We start from the raw sequence: 22126 nt of genomic DNA, 5'->3' as shown, positions 1-22126 counted from the left end.
GCCTCGCCGGCCTTGGATGTTCGCCTCCCACCATGCTAGTGGTCTCTCTGTTCTGTCACACAGTGAATGCTGGGTCCTGTTTTAACAGAAGCCCTACATAACAGCTTGTGCAACATGGGCTGCATACAGCCCCTTTTATTTATTGATGTGTTTCCTTTTGTCCATAGCAATTAAGTTGCATTGTAAGCTCTAACTTTTTAGGCAATTCTGAGCTGCCTCTAACTTTCAGCATTTTACACAGGTGGACATGACAAATGCTTGATTAACTGGGCAGTGCAGTGCTATATGTAGAAAGGAGAGGGCAAAACAATGATTTTTAAGAGCACTTGGATGCATCTGCTTTTTCTATAGCTAAATAACTAGTTAGTTTGAATCAGTCCCACCTATGTTGTGTTTTGTCTTCTGAATTTTACTGAAGAAGGGCTAAGGCCATTGCATAACTAATTATGGTTGCTCTGCCCAGACCTTTTCTTGGCCTTTTTTACACCTACGTGATTCTTCATGTCATTTCAGAAGCTCATAAGGGAAAGATACTATTTCCCATAAGGGAAACATAATTTAAGTTAAAGAGTTGGTCTTTGTTGTTGTCAAGCCTAGCCAGTAAATACTGACTCCTTAAATATTCTGTGGACAAACAACTTGCTTGTGTGCCTTACATTTCAGAGAATGGCATCCTTCACCCATAGTGCTCTTATGTGGTGAGAACAGAGCTGATGCCACAGTAAATGACCATGATGTAAAAAGAAAAGGGGGAAGGTCTGGATTTCAGGTCATAGCCAAGTGCTAGAATTTGGTACACTGTAACAAAACAAAATAGCTGTTATGTCTTATATCAGAAATAACAGGTGGAATTGCTGGCAATGTTCTGTTTTCTGGTTTTTGCACCTATGTAAACAGGAAAAGATCCTGGCTGCTTTTGTTGACACACGTTGGCATGCTGAGGTGATTTATTTTGGCCTGATGATAGGGGTTTTTTTCATCTTATTCTGCCTTTTTAGCAACATTTTCTATAATTTGTTAGAAAGGATGGTGTTAAAGGTTTTTGTCCTTCTCACCATAACAGTGCTAATCCACTGTTCAAATCAGCCAGGTATTGTTGCAGCTTCATCTGTCTGCTGCTTGAATAGTTATGGTGCCTTCATGAAAAACTCTTGTTGGACTTTAAAGCTGCCATTTAAACATCAACGAACATCCCCCAAATACTTCTGATTTGTCTTGGAATAACAAATGAGCCATTCAAACAAAAAATTACATGCACCCAAATTATTTGAAGCAACTTGAAGAGAGGTCTTTTCTTTGCTGTTGGCTAAAAAGTACAAGCAAGACATTGCATGGGCCAAAAATCAGATTATCGTGGTTATTTTCGAAGAAAGGCTAAAGGATAACTTCTTAAAGGCAGGTATATGCCACAAGATACAGTTAAGTACCTACTGTGATAAAAGTTCTAAAGATGCTCAAATCCCATTAAAAATCGAAGGGGGTTAGGGAACTCTATTGTTAAAATGCCCCAGAAGCTTCAGTGTGATTTATTTTTCTTTGTTACTCTCTAAATTCCTCTGATAGCCAGGTCTTATGCTTTTTTCTTCTTTAAAAAATCCCACTGGAGAACAATATGATTTGGGAGGTGAATGCCTCCTTCCAAATGGGATTTTGGCCCAGGTACTTAAACCTGTGCCGGTGCCAAAGTCTCACAAAACTGAAAGGATTTTACATCTGGGAGGGAGTCCCATAGCTATAAGACAAGGTAAATTGGCAATGGATTGAAAACAAATTACTAATTCTTCATATGCCTTTTTTTCCAGCTGCCTATTTCTCTGTCCTTTAAAAGCCGCCCTCCACGTCCTGTTTCCCAGGAGGTCCATTTGGTTTCTCCTTTCTTCCCTCTACCAACTCTTTCACTCATTGCAAAATGCCTCGCTTCCCTCTCCACATTGCTCAACTCTTTCCAGGGAAGTGTGACTCTGTTACCTCGCCCTCCATCCTGCCTTCCCGACTGTTCCAGCCTGAGTCTCATGCTGAGCCAGCTACACTGCTCTTCAGTGATGAATCATATCATCACTCCTTTCCCCTTTGACATGTCAATTCTTTTTTTTTTTTCCCAAAGACTTGCATAAACCACCTTTAACCATAGAATACAGAGCAGCCTTTGTACATAAATTTCAAATGCTCTTCAGAAAATCCTGAGTGAAGCTCCCAGTAAACATCAGAGAGTGTAAGAGACCCACCCAGTGCCCTGCTTTTGGGTAGCTTTTCCACACTCTGGGTAGGTAAAAAGGGGGCGTGGGAGAGCTGTCAGTTCAGTGGCACTGGTGCAATCCACACTCCTTGCACAAAAAAAAGCGTTTGGATTAAACTCCCCTGAATTGCAATAATGTGTACAAAGAGAGTAAAATACAGAGCCTTTTAGGGTCATCTCCAACCAAACTGAAGTAAAGCAATTAATGAGTAATGTCTTAATGGTGCTAGAAGAGCCAATGAGAAATTATTACCATGAATTATTGTAGAGCTAGTTAATGTCTGCATGTATGTGTACATAGACACGGATGTGCACAGAAATTATTTTTACAAAGACTGTATCGAGTAACTGTCTGAGAAACCTGTACAAATGCTGAGTATGTTCTTTATCAGTGCATCTGAAAAGTCTGATTCCCAGGTATTTGTCACATCATCAGTGCTCCAAGAGTGATTTTCCCCACTATAGCAAGGGAGGGACAGGAACCTCTCTCACAAAAGAAACCAAAAACACTGTTGATTTTTATTTTCAGCCTAAGTCTCCAGAAAAAAAATTGTATAGGCTGCCTTTGCATTTCTCATTCAGATTTAATAAAAATCTTTAGTATTTCAACTGGAGCGATTTCTCTCTCCTATTATGTCTCCTATATCAGTGGGGCTTTTTTCACTAGTTTTCATCTGGAAAACAGGTTTGCAAAAAGTGCTAAGTTTGAACGTGAAGAGATTTTCTTTGTCAATTAGACCTATAAAATCTCCGTGAGGACCCAGGGCAAAGCGGGTGGCCTCACCGTCCATCAGCTCTCACTGGCAAAGTGAGCTCCGCACCTGAACCGAGCCCCTGCCGTGAGCTGCGCTGCCAAATGGATGTGCTTGTAAGGGCATCCTGGATGCTCGGCCTCGTCTGTGTGGGGACATTCATTGAGCAGCACAGCTACGGCAGTCCAGGGGCAGAGCTGCGGAGAGCTTTAGTGAAGATTGACTGGATCAATATCCCTATCATTGCTTATGTCAAGTAGTGAACTCCATCATTACTTGTATCAGTGTGCTCATGGCATGTTGATTTGCACGTGGCTACTCATAATATGCAGGGTATAGTGTGTTTGTGCAGCTACTTTTGTGTAGATACATTGTGAGGACAAGCCTTAGAAATACAAACAAAAAATATGCCAATATACATAATAATATATATCTAAAATTGAACTCCATCTTCTTCCATTGTGTAAGACCAGCAGGCGTGCAAAGAAAACAATGCAATTTCACTTTTTATAACTGCAGTGACTAGAAACAAGGACGTATAAAGAAGAGATCTCTGGCACACAAAGAGGGCATGTTGGCAAAAAAATCAGTCCTGAGAGGAAGCTTGCACTGTAGGGGCCTGTGGTTTCCCTGGGGGTGGGAGAAGGCTGTGTTAGGTGCTCTGCTCCCGTTGACCCTTTCAAGACACTTCAGCAAAAGTTCCTCTTGACTTCAGCAGGAGTTAACCTGCAAGCAAGGGGAATACCCAAGAGAGGTTATGCATTTAGAAAACATGATAAAACTTGTTGGATGCTTTGGAAGAAAAGGGCATTTTTACAAATGGGAATTGTTCTGGGCAGGTCAGGATTCCCCTGCCAACTGTCCTGCTGCTGTTCCTGCTTCACCCTAAACTGCTTGTGTTGCTTCTGTGATGATAGTTCTGTCATTCTCCTAGGTATTTCTCTTATAGCAATAATGCCATCTTCTTTTATATTTACTGCTAGCAGTACCACAAACCAGCATCCTGTTTGCCTTCTTTATTGCAGCTGCATACGGGGCAGAAGGCTTTAGGGACTTTCATGCAATAATTCCCAAATCTTTTTCCCGTAAGTATACTGCAAACTCAACTCACTACAGAGCATTTCCATCTAGTTCCTACTTTTATGATTTTTGTTTGTCATTTCGCTTCTCAGTAATGTACATTTGTCTGCATACGCTACCAAAGGGCTTAAGTAGTCTGATCTTTTTGCTTCGTTCACATGTATTCTGTTTTAACTTAACATAAAGCCTACTTCAAAAGCCACCTTCTCCAAATCCCTGGCAGGCAAGGAGCCTGTAATTGTTTTGTATAAATATATTTACATTCAAATTATTATTCTTATAATTAAGAGAAAAAAATTGGTGTGTGAATTATGGAAAATCTGTCATATGCTCAAGCCAAATAGTTCCATTGCTTCCATTCTCCATGGTGAAAACAGCAGTATAGGGTTGTAGTCCACTAAATTTGCAAAATAGTGTAGATCACTTCTGTTTAGCCAGTCATACCATCTTTGTAAATCACTGTTTGGTCATTGATTTTTTTTTTTTCCATACCTCTAAATTATTCCCCTTTTTAGGGCATACATTTTAAAGGAAAAACTGCTATTTATGATGTGCACTCATTCTGTCTTGCATATGATTTCTATTAAAAATGCAATATTTGAAAAATCATTAAAATGCCTAGATTGGTAGACCTTATAAAAGGTGTCTAGTCAAGCAGCATTCAGAAATGTGAACACCTTTACGCTCAATGTGTTTCCCAGTAGGATTTTGAGTCATATACTCTTGTCAGCCACATCCATGCAATCCTCCTGGGACACCTCAGAGGTTGCAGGGTGTAGCAGAGAAGAGTTTGTCAAACCTTTCCATTTCAAATGCATGTCAAAGTCTTTCATCTCTTGAGGTAATTATTCCCCGTAGCTTAATTATGTCATTGCTACACCACCACTTATGAATAAGGCTACCATGAAACTACTGTTCCACAAAAGGAAAAGACCTGGTCTTTATTGGGTGAAACATACTCCTCGTGTATTCAGCTAGCCACTAAAGTAAATGCTGTCCTCTTTGGGGTGGGGTGGGGTGAAGGAAGAGGTTTTTCACTGAAAGGAAAGTAAGATTTGGGGCAACGAAATGGTCTTTTTCAGCCTAATGAAGAACTATTTTTTCACCAAAATCATCAGATTAGAAAAGAGGGAAATAACTGTAAAGATGATTTATTCTGCACAAAATGTCATACAGTCTTGTGGAAAGAAGAGGAATGAATACTGGCATTAACTGATCTGAATCTTGGCCCTTTTCCATAACATTTAGGTTTGCTGTGTTCATATCAGATCAAATTTACCAACCTATGTGTTATCAGATGTAGTGAGGCTATGCCAAATCTATACCTGAATTATTCTTCTAGCTCCAAGCAATTGTCACCTATGGGATTATAACACGAAGGACTTACCCAATAAAGTCAAAACTGTTCTCCCACCCACATTTGTTGATTTGACTGTTTTTTAATAGTAGCTCATGGCTGTAGAGATCCTCTCCTCTTACTCAGTGATCCTAATCCTGCTGTCCTAAAAACACGATTATCACTCCTATAATTTCCTGTAATGCTAGTTCTTGTCCTTCAATTCTTCCTTCCATCCTTCCCCACCCTGGTTTCTTTATCAGTGTTTGTACTCTTTGCTTTCCCATTGTCCTTGCTTACCCTATAGGACTGCAAACCAAATATTTGGATTCAGTACAACCCTCGGGATCTTCCTGCCAGGTGGAGAATGTTACATTTTCAGTTCATTTTCATCCATTGTCTTTGATGAGTTACTTTCACAATTGTTTTGGACAAATCCATGGGAAGTGGATTCATTTTAAGTTTCATTCCATTTAGCCTGAATTGTCAAAATGAACATTACAAATGCAAAAATTTCAAAGTGACCTAGGAACAGACTTGTAATGTTGTTTGGGTTCCCAGCTCCCTGGATGCCTTGTATTTGTCTTACTGATACTCACTGTTTATTGCTCCATGTGTTACAAACTCATTACATTGCCCATAGAAATGTAGTTGTGTTTGTAGCTTTTGTTATTTAGGTATATTGTACATGCTGTTTAGAAGTTATCTATCTCCTTTGATGTGATTGTTTCTTTGCCACCATATTTATTCTGTAACAAAACTGAGTGGCATCCTGTATTGTTTTTTTCAGCCGGTAATATTAAAATAGAGACTCAGAGTGATGAAGAGAATGGGCGTGCCTGTGAAATGAATGGGGAAGAATGTGCGGAGGATTTACGAATGCTTGATACCTCGGGAGAGAAAATGAATGGCTCACACAATGGCCCAGGCAGCAAGGCTATGTCAGGAGTTGGAGGCATTCGACTTCCTAATGGAAAGCTAAAATGTGATATCTGTGGGATAATTTGCATCGGTCCCAATGTGCTCATGGTTCACAAACGAAGCCACACGGGTAAGGCCTGCCATAGTTTTTCCTTTAGTTGACAAGAATTGGCCACATATTAGGAAATAAGACTTATTTTCTGTACCATGCACATGTTCCCTCGTGTAAGATAATGCAGCATCAGTGGGCATTTGGAACTCGGTTATTTTGTTACGCCATTTTGGACAGCACAGGAATTGAGATTTCTTCTTGATGGAAGTCCATCTATTGGGCTAGAAATTACGCAGTTTGTTTGGTTTGAAGCTACATGAAAAATTCAAATTTAAAAAAACGGTAAAGAAGTCTTGTTTAATTTCTAAGAAATTTCTAAGAATTGCTGAAGAAAAACCCATTTGTGGCTAACTCTGAAATTGACCCAGTTCTAATGTTTCCAACAATGCAACAAAGCTCATTATGGATCAGTGATTATGAAAGTGATTCGCAAAATAAATGTTAAGGGAACTGTACTGGCAGTCTTAGTAAAAAAGGGATTCATTTTATGTCAAATGTTTCATGAAGTAAAAACAAGTATTGTCACTGGTCAAATCTGGACTAAAGGGTTTCCACTAGGACACTAAAAGAGACATGCAAAGATGTTGTGCTCCATAGGGATGGCTTTTCATTATACAGTGCTGTGAATCTTCTTGCCTCAATTTTCTAATTCTAAATAGTCTCAAAGAGTGCAAAAAATGAAGAGGCTGAAACAAATGAAGAAGTAAAGACCAGGGTGAGTCTCATCTTACCTGATATAAGCTGTCTAAAAATTAGGCTTCCAATGTAAACTCTAAGGTCATCCATAGTCAAAGGAGAACTGAACTGTACTGTTGTGCTACACAAGTTACTTTGAAAATAAATAAATAAAGTATTCAGCATTTTTGCATGAATATTCAAATGAGGGGGAATTTTAAAATATTTTTAAGGTAAGAAAGACCTGTCCAATGGTTAGATTCCACTGAAATAGTCGTGCTAGTGAACACATAGATACTTTCTTCCTCCGCATCCCCCCAATCATGCTTAAATGATTTCCCCAGAATTACTATGGAGTGAGATTAGCAAAGTGTTTTCAAATTGTAATGGAGAGGATCCATGAAAAGACCCTGAGTGTCATCCATCCCCCCCAGTGCTCATGTCTGTCATTGTAACTGTGGCTGTTCAAGCTCTGGAAGGGTGCGAGCTGTTAGTGTAACGTGGGTTAGCCACGTTCAGAAGCAGTGCTGGTGATAGTTAGCAATGCTCTTACATTGCCTACTTCAAAGTACTCTTCAATTCAACATGATAAATCCCTCTGTCAGGGAAGAGCAGATAATTATCTTTATTGGAAAAGCCACAACTAGTTCTCAGAAGAGAGACTGCAGCCTACTTCCTAGATATAATAAAGTGCTTGTTGGTCGATTGTTTCCTTTTGTTTTTTTAATTGAATGTTAATGTGATCCTTTAAAAGTTGATAAAATGTATATGGGAAATGACTTTGACATGAGGCCTTTTAAACAGACCCATGGGCTTGAAGAGGATGCTGTAGCAGCTGAAATAAAATGTTGCGACTTAAAATGCATTTAGAGGTAGAAGTCTTTGTGCTTGCTTAAGGAGGCTGCTGTTTTATTAAAAGTACGCTGTTGCTGCTTCGGAGGAGCTGTTTCAGGTCCCTGAGGGTCGGAGGCAGTGTCTGCACCAGGGCTGAATGGCCTGTGTGGGGGGACACCTGATTTTAGGGAGGTGGTGGGCAGAGCTGCCTTTGTTTCTAGCGCACTGGTTGGTACCCGGCAGGCTGAGTCTCCGGAGGATGAGCTAGGCTGCCTGTTCCCAGTGGCAGCGTCCCCGGGGGCCACCTCACTGGTTTCCCTGGCACTGACCTCCCGCTGCCCAAACTCCCTGCCTGGCAGAGGGACCCATGTGCCTGCCAAGGGTGCTCGGCGGGCTACCACACAAGGGCTGTCACTCCGAGAGTTCTCCGCCCTTTGCAGAGCCCTCCCCTTGCCAATGGGACCCTCTTTTCAATCAGGGAACGTAGTTAAAACCTACAGTGGAAGCACCCCACAAGCTGCACATCGGTCAGCAGGACCCCCTTCTTTTACACTTAATAAAACTGAAGAGTGTGAAGTTGCGCCCCTGGGTCCTTCCATGGAAAGAAAGCCTTTGCTTTCCCTCCCACCTCGCCTGCAGCTCCTCTCCTGAGCAGCCTCTTCGGGTGAGCTCAGGCGGTTTTTCGGGGGCTGGCAAGGGAGTGGAGGCTCGGAGCTGGTAGTTTAAATTAAAGGGACGTCATGGGGAAACAGTGGTGACTGCTTTTCCTTTCAGCTGCGCTGTGAAAATTAAAGTAGAAATGGGATATATTATTACAGACATTTAACCGACTATGCCAAAGCCCATTTCAATACATGCCTGGTGAAGGAATAAGCCTCACAAATGAATTACTTTGCTGCTAATTCATGTAAAACCTGCATATGCAGTGAGGTTTCCTTAAATAAATATTTGATAAGTGAACAAAACTCTAGCACACTAAAGTGCCAAAATAAAATGACTGCCTGACCTGATAAAAGGCATAATTACTTTTAATGAATACACCTGCCAAGTGCAGATATGCAGAGCAGCACCTGATATTTCTGCCCCCTCCTGTCTGCAAGCAGCTGTACAGCACTGACTGCTTCCTAGCACCTTACCTGTTGCTCCCGTCTGCAGAGCGAATCCCACGCACAGATGCCCGACTCTCCTCACTCTCCTTCCCCAAGGCTTTCAGTACGTTGATTTTCTCCAGCTTGCTGCTGTCTTGCTTGGTGTTTAGGAAAAAGGAGATCTAGAAAGGAGAGAGAAAACCCCTCCTGCTCCCTGGTGCTGAGACCTCAGGATATAGATTCAGGCTTCGCTTGCTCATTGTGCACGTATTAGTGTGCATGTGTGTGCACGTATATATGTGCATATATATGTGTGTGTGCATTGGTATATATATTCCCTCCTTATATGTACACTCCTTTAACTTAAGTCACCAGTTAGTTCACTTATGTCTTGCTAGTTGGGTCTGAATGTCTCAAATTTATTTAGAAAACTAATGCCCATTGAAGAATGAGCATTAAAAAAAAAAGAGAAGAAAGAGAGCTATGCACATCTCTGAGTATTAGGTGATTTTGTCATTATATTGTTTAAGAAATGAGAAAGATTTCAATTAAGAAGACAAATATTCTTCACTGAGTAAGTAGTCCAGGGCCCATGCTCCCACTAAGGCTTGCAAATCACTGCAATGGTGGTTGATTCAATTCAGGGTCCCATTGCAGTTTTTGCTCCTGGGCCCATATTCGTCCATAGCTACACACCGTGCGGTGAAATCCGCCCAGGATAGACATGTGCTGTTCAGAACTGGCGAGAAAATAACACACAAAGCTGACTGTTTAAACAAAAGATGCATTATGTATTTTTTCTTTCCGTCCTGTCCCTTCCCCATTTTTGGGGGATAGCGCCTGACCCTGTAACCTTGTATCAGCGACCGTCTCCATCCTAGCAGGACTGGGAGCTTTGCTGGGCTCACAAGGCAGGCGTTCCCCACCCCAGTAGCTGCAGCATGGACAACCAAGGGCCGGTCAAGCTACACGTAGTTTCAGGGTCTTTCAGTGGTGGTGTCGTTTTCCTTGTACAGCAATGTGAGTGCAAGTTCCCTTACATTTGATCCCACTGTAAGTTTTGTAGAAATATTTGGTATGCAGCAGTCTCGTTTGAAATGCTCCATCCGTCTGTCTTCTCCACCCAGTGCAAGGTTTCACCCTGTAATTGCGAGAGCTGTAGGCTGGAGACACATTTCATTCTTGCTTTGCTTTATATTTCATTCCTGGAGTACCTTTACAATCCTTGTTTTCTCCTCTTACGCTCCTCTGAGTAAAAATAACAGAAATGAATGCTAGCAAAGCTGTTTAGTAAGAATTAACCATTTCTTCTGAATTTGTGTCCCCCATGACAAACTGACTTCTTCATTACTGTTTCAGTCCATTTCTGAAAAATACCTTCCACGCTGAGTAACTGCCCCAAAGATTAAGAGGTAAAGCAGACAGACTCTTACCTGTTTTCTTGTTCCCCTAACAACTACTGGGCATGGCTTATGAAGTACATTGCGAAATCCTGTAAGACTAATGCTGGCATTTTTGTGGGCCACCCCAGTTGAACCAGTTGCGGATATAGTTTAGATGAATGCAGCTACTTGATGGACGAAGAAAGTGAGCTCATTTGGCTTCACAGGGACTATGCTGACCTGCTTGAAGCTGTTTGACCAATGAAAATATCTTGCCATAAAATAGATTCATTTTACTGTTTGCTGAAAGCTAAAGCTGCCAGCCCTGATGGTAGCGTTTGCAGATTTTTGGGTTGGGACTATGCTGCTGTCTAATTGATTTTCAGCTGTTCTACTGCATTACCCAAGAGTCAAAAATGATTGTGCTGCACATATATGCACACATATGGACGTACAAGTTGGTCCTAGATGTGCAAAGTAATACATGATGGTTAAGTGAGAGAGAAGAAAGAAATGGTTTAACTTGTATTTATTTTTTTTATATTTTAAATTCAGCACTGAAATTTTAAATTCAATATTATGGTTATATAAAGAAAATCAAAACTAAGAACAGGTCATCTCCGGGCTGTTTCTAATATTGTTGATGCATTTTAATTACAGATTACATTTATACCTAAGAGAAACAGAATTGAGCAAATGAGTTTCAAAGGCTGGTTTGACTTAGCCGAGGGCTACAGAGAAACGGGCATGCAGGAGCGGTTCCTGCTGATGAAGTGCTCTCATGTATAAATTTTCCTTTACTCCTGTCTGGTACAACTGGAAACATATTTTATTTCCCACTGACTTAAGAAAAGGCCTCATCTATCTTAAATTTAAAAAAACAGCTAAGCGAAGAAATGAGCATATTGATTTTAAACAGCACTAAAAAGCAAACAACAGCCATATTAATTTTTGCAAAGGCTAGTTGATTCGCTTCCTTGGTAACAGGCACCAGTTTAGAAAAATCAAGGTTGTGTCTCTTCAAGTTTTTTCCTGTGTCCATCCAAAGCGTAGACCAGCGGACCCCATTTGTGCAGCTCCTCTGTTCATACCTTACATAGAGAAGGGCTGGGACTTTGGCATGGAAGTACAGGGCTTCCTTTGCACTGTCTTAACTTACGTGATTTTACTCTCTCTCTTTTTCTCTCTTTCTCTGTCTCTTTCCTGATTCGGCTGCTTAGGGACAGACAGGTAATGGAGAAGAAATTGAAAGGGAAAATACAGGGAAAATGTAAATGAAAAGAAGTTATTATAACTGTTATAATGAAGTGCCTTTCATTTAAATATAAGAATGTAACGCTGAAATGAACTTGTGATCCTGAAATGCATTTTTAATGAGTTTCCTTTTTATTTTGCTGCTTCAGTGGCATATTTTAAAGACCCTTTGAAAAAAGCCACATTAAAAACCCCACCAAATGCCACAACATGCAAAATTGGATATTGGTTTATTCCAAAACTGCTGATCAGGAAGAGTGGCTCTTCAACACAAAATGTTGCAGTCACTTTATTTAAATGAGTTTGAATTTGCATTGTGATGTGCCATTCTGATTTAGAAAAAAAAAATTAGATTTTCAGATCAAATTGACCCAGCCAGTGAAGCATTAAGAAACTGGCAGGTTTAGTCTGAAAGCCTCATGTTATATCAAACCTGCAGCCGGTGGAAGTCACAGAGCAGCAGTGAGAAAACAACTTTCTCACTGAAATCTTTCTCTTGTTACTGCATAAGATTTTTTGTTCTCACATATTTTCTCCTTCTCCCTGTAGGAGAACGCCCTTTCCAGTGCAATCAGTGCGGAGCCTCCTTTACACAGAAGGGCAACCTTCTGCGCCACATAAAGTTGCACTCGGGTGAAAAGCCCTTCAAGTGTCACCTGTGTAACTACGCCTGCCGTCGCAGGGATGCTCTCACAGGACACCTGAGGACTCACTCGGGTAAGGGAAGGTGCGGGACTGTCCAGGGGCGCTCGTCACCGCACCCGTTGAGGAGACGGGGGCGTTCGTGGCCACCAAGCCTGGGAGGTCTTCTCACCCTCGGGAGGCGAGTAGCCCCATGTTGGGGTTAACCAAGCTGTGAGCTGGCCCCAGTGTTTTAGCAGCAGAGAAATGACTAAACACATCTCATGCTCATGATCCTTCACCAGAAGAACTGCTTTTTCCCCATACTTCTTGGCTGATTAAAAGTTTCTGTATTAGGGTTTCATCTTACAAACCTCATGTGAGTAATCCGTTTCATGGAACTACGAACATGAATTAAAGCTGATGAATGTTTTAGGGTTTGGATGGCATTTATCCACATATAAAGATAATATAAGGTCTAAACACAGTAAGTTTTAAGTCACGAAGTCTCAAAAACCTCCAGTCTGGTAGTGATTCTCAACCTAAGGAGTGAATACCACCTACAGCATTTAGCAGCAGTTATTTGTTGCACCTTGTTATTACAAGTACTTTGAAAGAGAAAGGGTGGGGAGGAGGGAGGGAGAGAGTGGGAGACAGATAATAATCTTCCAAAAAAGAGGACTCTGCTAGAGTTTTTCAGTGTTTTGTCTCAACAGTAATATGGAGATCTGAATAAATATTTTTGAATAACTGCACTTTTCCATTACCACGAACCTCTCATTGTTTGACAGAAGCCATAGTCACACACCTTCTGTGAAGCAAAACCGATTTAGCACCTTTAAAGTGCCTTTAAACTTAGTGTTGTCTCATCCAGTTTCTCAAGCTAAGCCGGAAATGCAAATTGTTATTTGGCTAGGAGACCTCCAAAACACATTGCTGGAACTGACACTGGTAACTTTACTTGCGAAAGTTGTCTTTGGGACCAAGTTCTGGGTAGCAGAAGGGGAGCTCTCACAGTGACATTTTTATGTTGCACAAAACTAAGGAAATTCTTCTCTAGCACACACATTAAATAATAAGATCCCTAGTGTTGGTCCCACATGTCCAAAATAATTTCGACTTCTGCTGTTCGGTCCTGGCCGATTTCAGGAAAGCACATCTTTAAAATACTATTTTGCCCCCCTCTCCCTTGCTGTTACTGATTTTCACAGCTGCACAATTTTAAACATAATTTTTCATATATACGTGGAATTACACCTAGACACTTTTGGCAAATTCTGAGAATTCCATAGCTAAAGAAACAATGCATAAACTGTAGATTGTGATTAGTTCCTGCAATTGGCAAATTGACATCAATACATTATAGAACAAGTTGGATGTCTGAGTCTGATTTTCACCTGAGAATTTGTAAATAAAGTTCAAAAGTTAAGCTGTGTAACCATTTAAAATTGTGAAATCACATGTAAGGTGACAGTCTTGTCACGCTAAGACAGAAAATTCAGGTCCAGAAGTCCATGAAACTGTACCGTTACTGCGAAATTCCTGGAACTACCTACATCTGGATTGGTGTAATACAGAAAAAAATTTTGTCATGCCATTTCTCTTGAATTTCCAGAAGCAGAAAACATGTGAAATCTAACACTGTCCTGAACGGGTTGAGCTGGTTCTGGTTACATCAGAACTGACATCCAGCCGTGGGCAGGTGTCTCTACCTACACCACCAGTTCCCCCACTGGCAGTTTCTGTGGGAGCTAGGCACTAAAGCAACTACGCTCAGACCTTTGAAGGTGTCTCAGTTTCTAACTTGTGTAGATGTCGTTTTTGAAGATTTAATGTTGCAGTCCTTATCTGATGTGAATCATCTGAAATCAGCTTGCAGCACCCACAGAATTGGCCTGTTGATGTAAAGATATACAACTTGTTTTCCATTAGTGTTTTCTTTTTTTTAAAATTGACAAAATCTTTCTTCAGTTCACCACAGCATGGGTTTATTTTTGGGGTGGGCTTTTTTCCTGTTGTTCTTACCATTATTAATATGCTGTTGAATACCTCATCTGAATCTGTCAATTAATTGTGTTTTCTCCAGTTGGCAAACCCCATAAGTGTGGATACTGTGGTCGCAGCTATAAGCAGCGCAGCTCTTTGGAAGAACATAAAGAACGCTGCCATAACTACCTGCAAACCATGAATATCTCAAGCAGCCTTTATTCAGGTAATAAACGTGTCCGTTTGGGGATTAACGCTGTCCTGTCACGTACGCAGAAAAAGGAGCGCAAAAGGAACACCATTTGTGGCATCTTTTTCATTGGGGAGGCGCACACACACCCCCCCATATGTATGATATTGCATCTGGATTTATTGTATATTTGATAAATATTTGGCTGTTGTCTCCTTTTGTTTAGCTCAAACAAAAAGTCAAACTCAGGCATATAGCAAAACACTTGCAAGACCTGGAAAATTTCAGTTCACCATCTCAAGACAGTATGACTACATCATCTTACTACCTTTCCCTTTTGCTTGGAGTCCTATATCGCAGTACTCTTGTGGATATATTCCTAATAAAGACTTAGTATCAGTGTTCTAGGTAGGGCTGCAGAATATTCTGCATTGCACATCTCCTGCCCTTCCCAGGCACAGCTTAAGGGACTTACTTGACCACTGGGACCAACTCATCTAACAACAATGAGCCATCTGTCTTTGATTTCCCTCTTCCAAGCAAGAGGACATGAAGCCAGAGGCATTTAATTTAGCCAGTTTGACTGAGACAGTCCAGAAAGGCTAATAATTTGTTGACAGCCTTCTTCCCAACCTCCCCTTTAAAAGAAAACTGGGGGGAGGTGAGGAGCTGTTGTGCTTCTCTGAGAGACCAGTCTTATGATGAAGGTAAAGTCCATTTCCTGGAGAATATAAAATCTAAAACTATGCCCAGAAATAGAGCAAGCAGATATTGGGGTTTGGATTTTTTTTTAACAAAGATCCTAAAGATCTATATGGGATTGATCACAGTAAATAACCATACAAAATCCCCTTGCATGTGCAGTTTTAGATAGAGAATATAAAATCCAGCTTCTGTGGTGGAGTTTAAGCCCATCCAGTAAGTTACATTTCTTGCATACCTTTTTGATCCTGTCAGTATATTTGTTTTGTCAAATGACAAAAATAGGAGGTTCTCTCTGACGTATTTGCAGTGATGCCTCATTTAATATTTTATATCTGGACAGAACCTGAATATGTTTTTACATGCTATCAAATAATGTAAAGTATATGCACATAATGATAGCAGTGAATACAGCTGAGATGCTTCTGGCAGACAGCATGTTAGAGCAGCGCCCCTTCTAATTTTATTGAGGGGCTGGAGAATGTATAAATAGAAAAGCTCAATGTAATATACAGTAGGCAGCAATATTTATTCCTCAAAGAGGCGATAGGATTTAGAAGCAAATATTCTGTCTTGGGATTTGAATTTTCAGTGTCTGGCACATGGATTTGAATGCCTGCACGCAGAACATGAAAATTTGCGTGAATGAGTAGCTGAACTACTACTAAAGTCTCAGTAAGCAAAAATGTCCCGATGAAACTGGTGTCAGGAATCATAAACTTCAGTAAGAAATAATGCGATTTTAGAGATGGACCTTTGTTTATAGCAAATCATGACAGGAGAGTTTACAGTAGCTTAGGACTGAATATCTAGTATCTCAGTGGGATGAAAACTCAGGGAATTCATGAATGCTTTGGAAGAATTACTTCTTCCTTGCATATACTGAAAGTATCATATAAATCCATATTTGATATAATAGGAGTGCTTTTGCAAATTAGAAAAAAAAATAGAGGATTAGCTTTGGGGTTTAGACCTTGTATCCAGCCAAAGACTTCACTCTTAAAAAAATTTAGTACTCAGTTAATAAATCAATTCTTTATGTTTCTAAAAAATGAAACTTTCCTGCATTTTTTCTAGTATTTTGCATTCTAATCTATTCTACTTCACTGCAAACATACCATTTTGCCATGTTTACGTTATTTCCCTTATAAACTCGAAGATGAAAATGTACAATGAAACAGCTGAGAATGAGTAGGTGTCCTTCTGGGATTTTTAGTGCATTCTACATTATATCTAGAAAAGCAAGTAGCTATACTACCACTGTTCTTATAATATTTCAGGGTGTGATATGGAGCTATTAGAGCCATAATTCAGGCCCTTTCTTTTTTTCCCAGACTCAAAAAAGTTGGTACAAAAATCTGCTAAGGCATCTGATTTGACATTCTGCTACAGCGGGATTGCTTTTTACAGCATTTTTAAAATACTTTGTGCAGTATACATAGAAAAAATGTCAGTTGAAAGGACCTAAACTTGTAGAAGCTTTCCATCAGCTTGTAAATCTAACAAATATAATTGAGAAAGTACTTAAATAAGGGAAAGATCCAGCAGAGAGGAGTAAGGAGGGGAACAAGAGATCGTATTTATATTTTTAACTTTTGTTTGCTTTCTTTAAAAGAAGGAGATTCAGCATGAAATTAGGAACCTGCTGAATTTAATGGCAAAATTCTTATTTTTAGAGGACTAGACTCTCACTGTCCATGTGAAGTTCTTCTCTTAGAGATATTATTTGGAGTTTTGCATTTAGGTTGAATGGAAGTGTGCTGAAGTCTTACCAGGCCCATATAAAATAACAGAAGAAATAGTTTATGAAGTTTAAAAAGGGTCAATTACAATTCTTCAGTCACTTGTGGATTTTCATTTGGAAAGATAAATTTTTTTTTTTTTCAGTTCACAGACACCAAATTACAGAAAAATAGTTATCAGGTTGGTAGCAAATTTCAGGGGGTTTCGGTTGCAAAGGCTGGAAATTGGTACGTAATTCAATTTGCCCTTTTTTTTTTTAATAGCAGTTTTAAAAATTTGAAAGTTGAATACATAACTTACCCTCTCTTGAAGTGATTAGAAATGGAATGTTATTATATCCTAAACAGATATTTCTTGATCATTTCAACTTTTAACTAAAAATTCAATCTTTTGTTTCCCTGTTGAATGAGCTGCTTTAAAACATTCTCTGTCAGTCTCTTCCTGAAGTGGTATCTGGAAGCCTTAGCCAGCACAAGATGCTGGTGTGCGCTTGTTCAATGATGACTAGGTACCATCGATGCCCTTTACTCTTCTGCACCTTCATGACCAAATTCTGCCCATATCTTGCATTGGTCACAATCTTTAGCGTCTTATGGGGCTGGGGCATAATTCCATGAGACTGCCTGTCACTGTCACTGTCACTGTCACTGCAGTATGTGCTGCTGCAGCAGGGACTCAAGAACCTGTTGTGTACTCGTCAGTTTGCTATTGCAGAGTGCTGTTGTCTAGGACACTCCACCTGCTCCTTCCAGTTATCCACCAGACCCTGACTTCGCATCTTTCAGGAACAATGAAACTTTCACGATCATCCTTTTATGGCAGTGGTATATTGCCAAAATAACATTGCATAGGAACGGCGTGTTCTCAACTATTGAGAAACACCCAGGTACCAGAGTAATGCGTTCTGTGAACCAGTAAATACAGTGGTAAAACAAATTCTCAGCAGGCACAGAAGGCAAAATGTAGTGGAGTGGTGCACCTAATTGAAATATCTTGCAGAATCAAAGTCTAAAAACCATCTTTTGCTTCTCCCTTTAATAGCAACTCACAAGTTCAGGAAAAATATCCATATCCTACTAGCAGCTAAAAGTAAAATTAACCCCTTTCTCTCCTGTCTCTGACCTCCCTTGCCAAAAAAAAAGGAAAAAACCAAAAGCCAGTTGTGCTGGGATGTCACTGCATATCACCTTTCCTTTAGATGTTGGAAGTCAGAAATACCTTTCCATACATTTTTCATAGTCATTGTTTTGACAGTGCATTTTCATACATCCCTTCTGTTTCTGCAGGAAAGTACTGAAGTAAAATGTAGTGTAAGTTAAATAGTTTCCCTTTCCTAGAGCCTCACAGCTAAGCTCCTTTCTATTCTACAGTGTCTCAGCAGCAGCAGGAGGTTGGGAAACAGGTTTGAGTATTGGAAATCAGTGCTCCACTATAGATGTGACTTTAGCAACTTAAATTGTCATTTAAAGTCTAAAATTGCATCAAGGAAGTATAGAAATATTTAATAGGGGAGAAAAAGGGGGTGGGGAGAAGGGTTGGTGTAGCTTGCAAATACATCTTCCACTGCTGGAGTTGAGAAGTTTGTCCACTTTTCCTGCTAAAGAAGCAATATATCATACAGGCGGTTCCACTGGGAGAGGTGCAGAGGGACGGTGGGGGGTGACAGCGGGAGGATGGAAAGATGAACTGCTTCGTGTCCAGTATAACGTTAGGACCTCATTTACTCACGGAAATGCAGAGTGGCTGTAGAACCAGGGTGGAGTGATGACGTGACATACAGGCAGACGCCTTGCAGTTGCAATCTCATTTTTGTATCCGAAACGACGGAAACATAACGTGTACATAGATCAATCAGCGTGAGGGACTTTGTTACCAAGAGTCAGAATCGTCCTGTGTCTGCAGTGGTGAGCTCCTCCTTCCAGCTGGTTGGGAGCTAAAAGACATTAGCTGAGAAACAATAACCTGAAGACAATAGTTCCATTAAAATGGAACAAGCATGCCTAACCCTTCTGATGTCATTTGATTTCAGTCATAAAAGAGGAAACTAACCAGAGTGAAATGGCTGAAGACCTGTGCAAGATAGGGTCAGAAAGATCCCTCGTGCTGGATAGACTAGCAAGTAACGTCGCCAAACGTAAGAGCTCTATGCCTCAGAAATTTGTTGGTAAGAGTTAAACGTTTGCTGTCTCCTAAAAAATAAAACAAAACAAAACCCAAAAAACATCTCACAGGATTTTTACATTTGCTTTATGATTTTACTTGTTTTACTAAATTAGCAATATCTATCTATAGAAGCAGATACAGCGATGTGTTGGGGGAAAAAAAAACCAAACTTCTCCACCATACATTTCTGCATGTTTAATTTTCCACATCTGGAGATCGATTTTGAGTCTTTTTCCTGTCTTTTTCTAATGCTTATCAACCAGATCATTACAAGATCTGGACAGGCTCTTGAAGTTGCTTTAAGAACCTGAAGATAGGAATAGAAGTTTCCTATTGGGAAAGCATTTGACCACGCTTTCAGGGTTATTTTATTAACTTTTTGGATGACATCCAGATCTGGGCATGTTGGTGTTTGTGAAAGCATTTGTGAATAGTTGAGCATAGGCTGGATAATATTCTTCACCCCTTCATAAAGTCTGTATACTTTTACAGCCCAAAATGATCATGGAAGTAAATAAACCTACGTTTGAGAATAATACCTAAATGAAAAGATCTTTGGGTACATTCTATAAATGATGCAAAAACTTCATGCCCATTTGCACCAAGTAGTTTTTGTCTTAACAATGAAAAAATGGAGGCTACACCTATAAAAATGGAGGCTACACCTATATTGTTTGGTTTGGTAAGCCTGTACCAAGTAGTGGTTACATCGGTTTTGTAATAGACTTACAGACAATTCCTTGTCAGCTAGAGTTAGTCTTAAGTGAATAAAAACATGGAAGATCAGAGGACAGCATATACTCATATCTAGTTAGATTCTTTTATAATTCTCTGCACATTCATTTATAACATTATTCTATAGGAGACAATCAGAGAAAACTGAAGTCTTTGAAAAAAAAACACACATTAAGAAGGTCTTCAGTCAAAAGTCAAGGCAAAAAAAGACCAGTTTATGGGACAGAAATTCCAAATATACCTTCTTCAATGAGGACACAAGGGTGAAAGGAAAATTAGTATTTCTGAGCCAAGGAAAGGGGAATCATAGCTACGTCAGGAGGTGCAACAAAAGGTTTGAAATGAAAGTCCAAGATTGTTTTCAAGTCCAAAGGCAACAATTCCAGGAGGTAGTCAAGGATAAGAAATGCTTATACTTATAAAAGGACAAAAGTTGTAGTAGAGGTAGTTACCAAAAGTATATCAACTGTGTGAGGCAAACCTGATCCGTTTAGACACTCTAGTAACTGATTGCATTAGGCAAAATACTAATTCTGTGAAAGCTCCAGGAAGACCTGAAGAGTTAAAATTTAAAAGGTACTAGCAAGTATCCTATATGCGATGTATCCGTGGGTGTGGACTAGCTTTTTTGTTCTCCTTTTCTCTCTTCACCCTGAGAAACAGTAAAGACAGCCAGTTTAACTACGAGTTTTAGGAGGGCAGAGTTTCCTGTCAGTTAGTTATTCAGGGTGCGGTGTAGGAAGACAACCTACTGACAGCAGATATTTATGGAAATTTGCTAACCTTCGAAAGGACGAACTTTTCTGACAAGAAAATGCCCCCAAATCCTTTCCTTTCCAATCCTCACCTGCTGCTTCATGTAATAGGTACATTCTTGATTAACACAAGGTTGGGCTGGCTGGTCAGGAGAGCTTTAGGGTAATAAAACATGTTTATTGCTCCTGTAGATTACCGTGTCGTCCCAATCCCCGTGCTGAATTCCAGGGAGAAGGAGCAAATGGCATCCTTCGCATAAGGGAAAGACCGTCTGCTGATTCACTTGTTTTTCTCAAGGCTAAATTCATTACCTTTCCAAAGCGAGATTGTTCACCAAATTAAGCCAGTCATCTGTAAAATTCTCTCTGTATTCCAAACTGGAATAGCTCCCAGACCTGAAAGCAGAACTGGGCCATCCAAACTAGAGAGTGAGAACTGCAGGCAGGGTTGACACATGTTTATCATGTTAAAACAATAGGCAGCAAAGAATAGAGAGGAGTTAAAAACAAAAAAAGAAAAGAAAAGAAAAAAGTGCCCACATGCACTGAGTGCATTTTTACTATTTAGGTACCTGCTGCAGAGCCCTGAGCAGTGCAAAGCTTGAAGTGCATCAAACCATTAGCAGTTTAATTTACTTACACTCTAATAACCACAGAAATGAGCTATCATTTTTAATGAGTGCAAGTATTACCTGCATTGCTCAGATATAGAAATGATACCTGCCTACCTCAAGTTTGTGTCTGTTTCAGACGTTCTGCTTGGAAACAAATTTTTCTTATGAGCACTTGATCCTCTCAGTCCAACTACCAACTAGTTATGCTACATAAAGCAAATACTGCCCAAGAAACAGCTATGAAAATCATGCCTTCTGGGTGCCCAAAATTTTGTGCATAATGAAGACCAGTCCCACTTTTCAGTGGTATACAGTGCCCATGGAATATAAACGATTTTGACCTCATTTTTGGCTCCTTGAGTCAAGGGTATACGTTCATATTAGGAGAGTTTTTCTATATTTAATTCAAGAGTCTTTCACAATGCCTATTTTGAATCTTAAGCCTCAAACTCTGCCTGAAAACTACAGCATTAGAAAGGATAAATCTGGAAGAAAAAGAATGCACCCCAGTAGAGGGGTGCTCAAATTGGCAGAATAATAGGGAAAGGAAACAAGAGGAAGTAGAAGTTTGTGCAGCGCAGCTAGAAGGTGCCTGTACCCTACGTCCCTTATAGGAATTTACGCAACGCTCAGAGTGTTTCTTTCTCTGCTTGCAAAGCATGGACAAACTAGTATGAAACCATATCTTGTGGGAAATGTAGACAGCAGGACTTTCTACACTTTAGCCCCATCATTGCAATAGTGTCATGCTAGAAGTTTTCTGACTTTGAATAGTCAATTTGAGTAGAAACTGGGTGGGAAATAGTTGATAAATTAATTTGCAGATCTTCTGGTAAATTTTCCATGCTCCTATTAGCATTTCTTTTAGACAAATTAGGACTTTCCAAGGCCTACCAGCAAATGTCATGCTGATTAGGAAATGGTGACAGCACCTCATAGAGAGGTTT

At 40.1% G+C, this 22126-nt stretch overlaps 1 protein-coding gene across 4 annotated transcripts in view; it reads left to right on the top strand.

The window, feature by feature from the left end:
• Positions 1-22126, top strand: part of IKZF1 (IKAROS family zinc finger 1) — a 67706-nt gene that overhangs the window by 42867 nt on the left and 2713 nt on the right. The window contains exons 4-8 of one of the 4 annotated variants that reach the window (XM_050891926.1): positions 4014-4073; positions 6195-6455; positions 12220-12387; positions 14378-14503; positions 18942-19076. In XM_050891926.1, coding sequence (XP_050747883.1) covers positions 4014-4073; positions 6195-6455; positions 12220-12387; positions 14378-14503; positions 18942-19076 — 750 coding nt within the window. The remainder of the gene's footprint in view (positions 1-4013; positions 4074-6194; positions 6456-12219; positions 12388-14377; positions 14504-18941; positions 19077-22126) is intronic. The other 3 variants (XM_050891927.1, XM_050891929.1, XM_050891928.1) reach the window with 3 other exon arrangements.

This window comes from Gymnogyps californianus, chromosome 2 (assembly GCF_018139145.2).
Source record: "Gymnogyps californianus isolate 813 chromosome 2, ASM1813914v2, whole genome shotgun sequence".
In the NCBI taxonomy this organism is placed as follows: Eukaryota; Metazoa; Chordata; class Aves; order Accipitriformes; family Cathartidae; genus Gymnogyps; species Gymnogyps californianus.
This window is presented reverse-complemented; position numbering and strand designations above follow the sequence as displayed.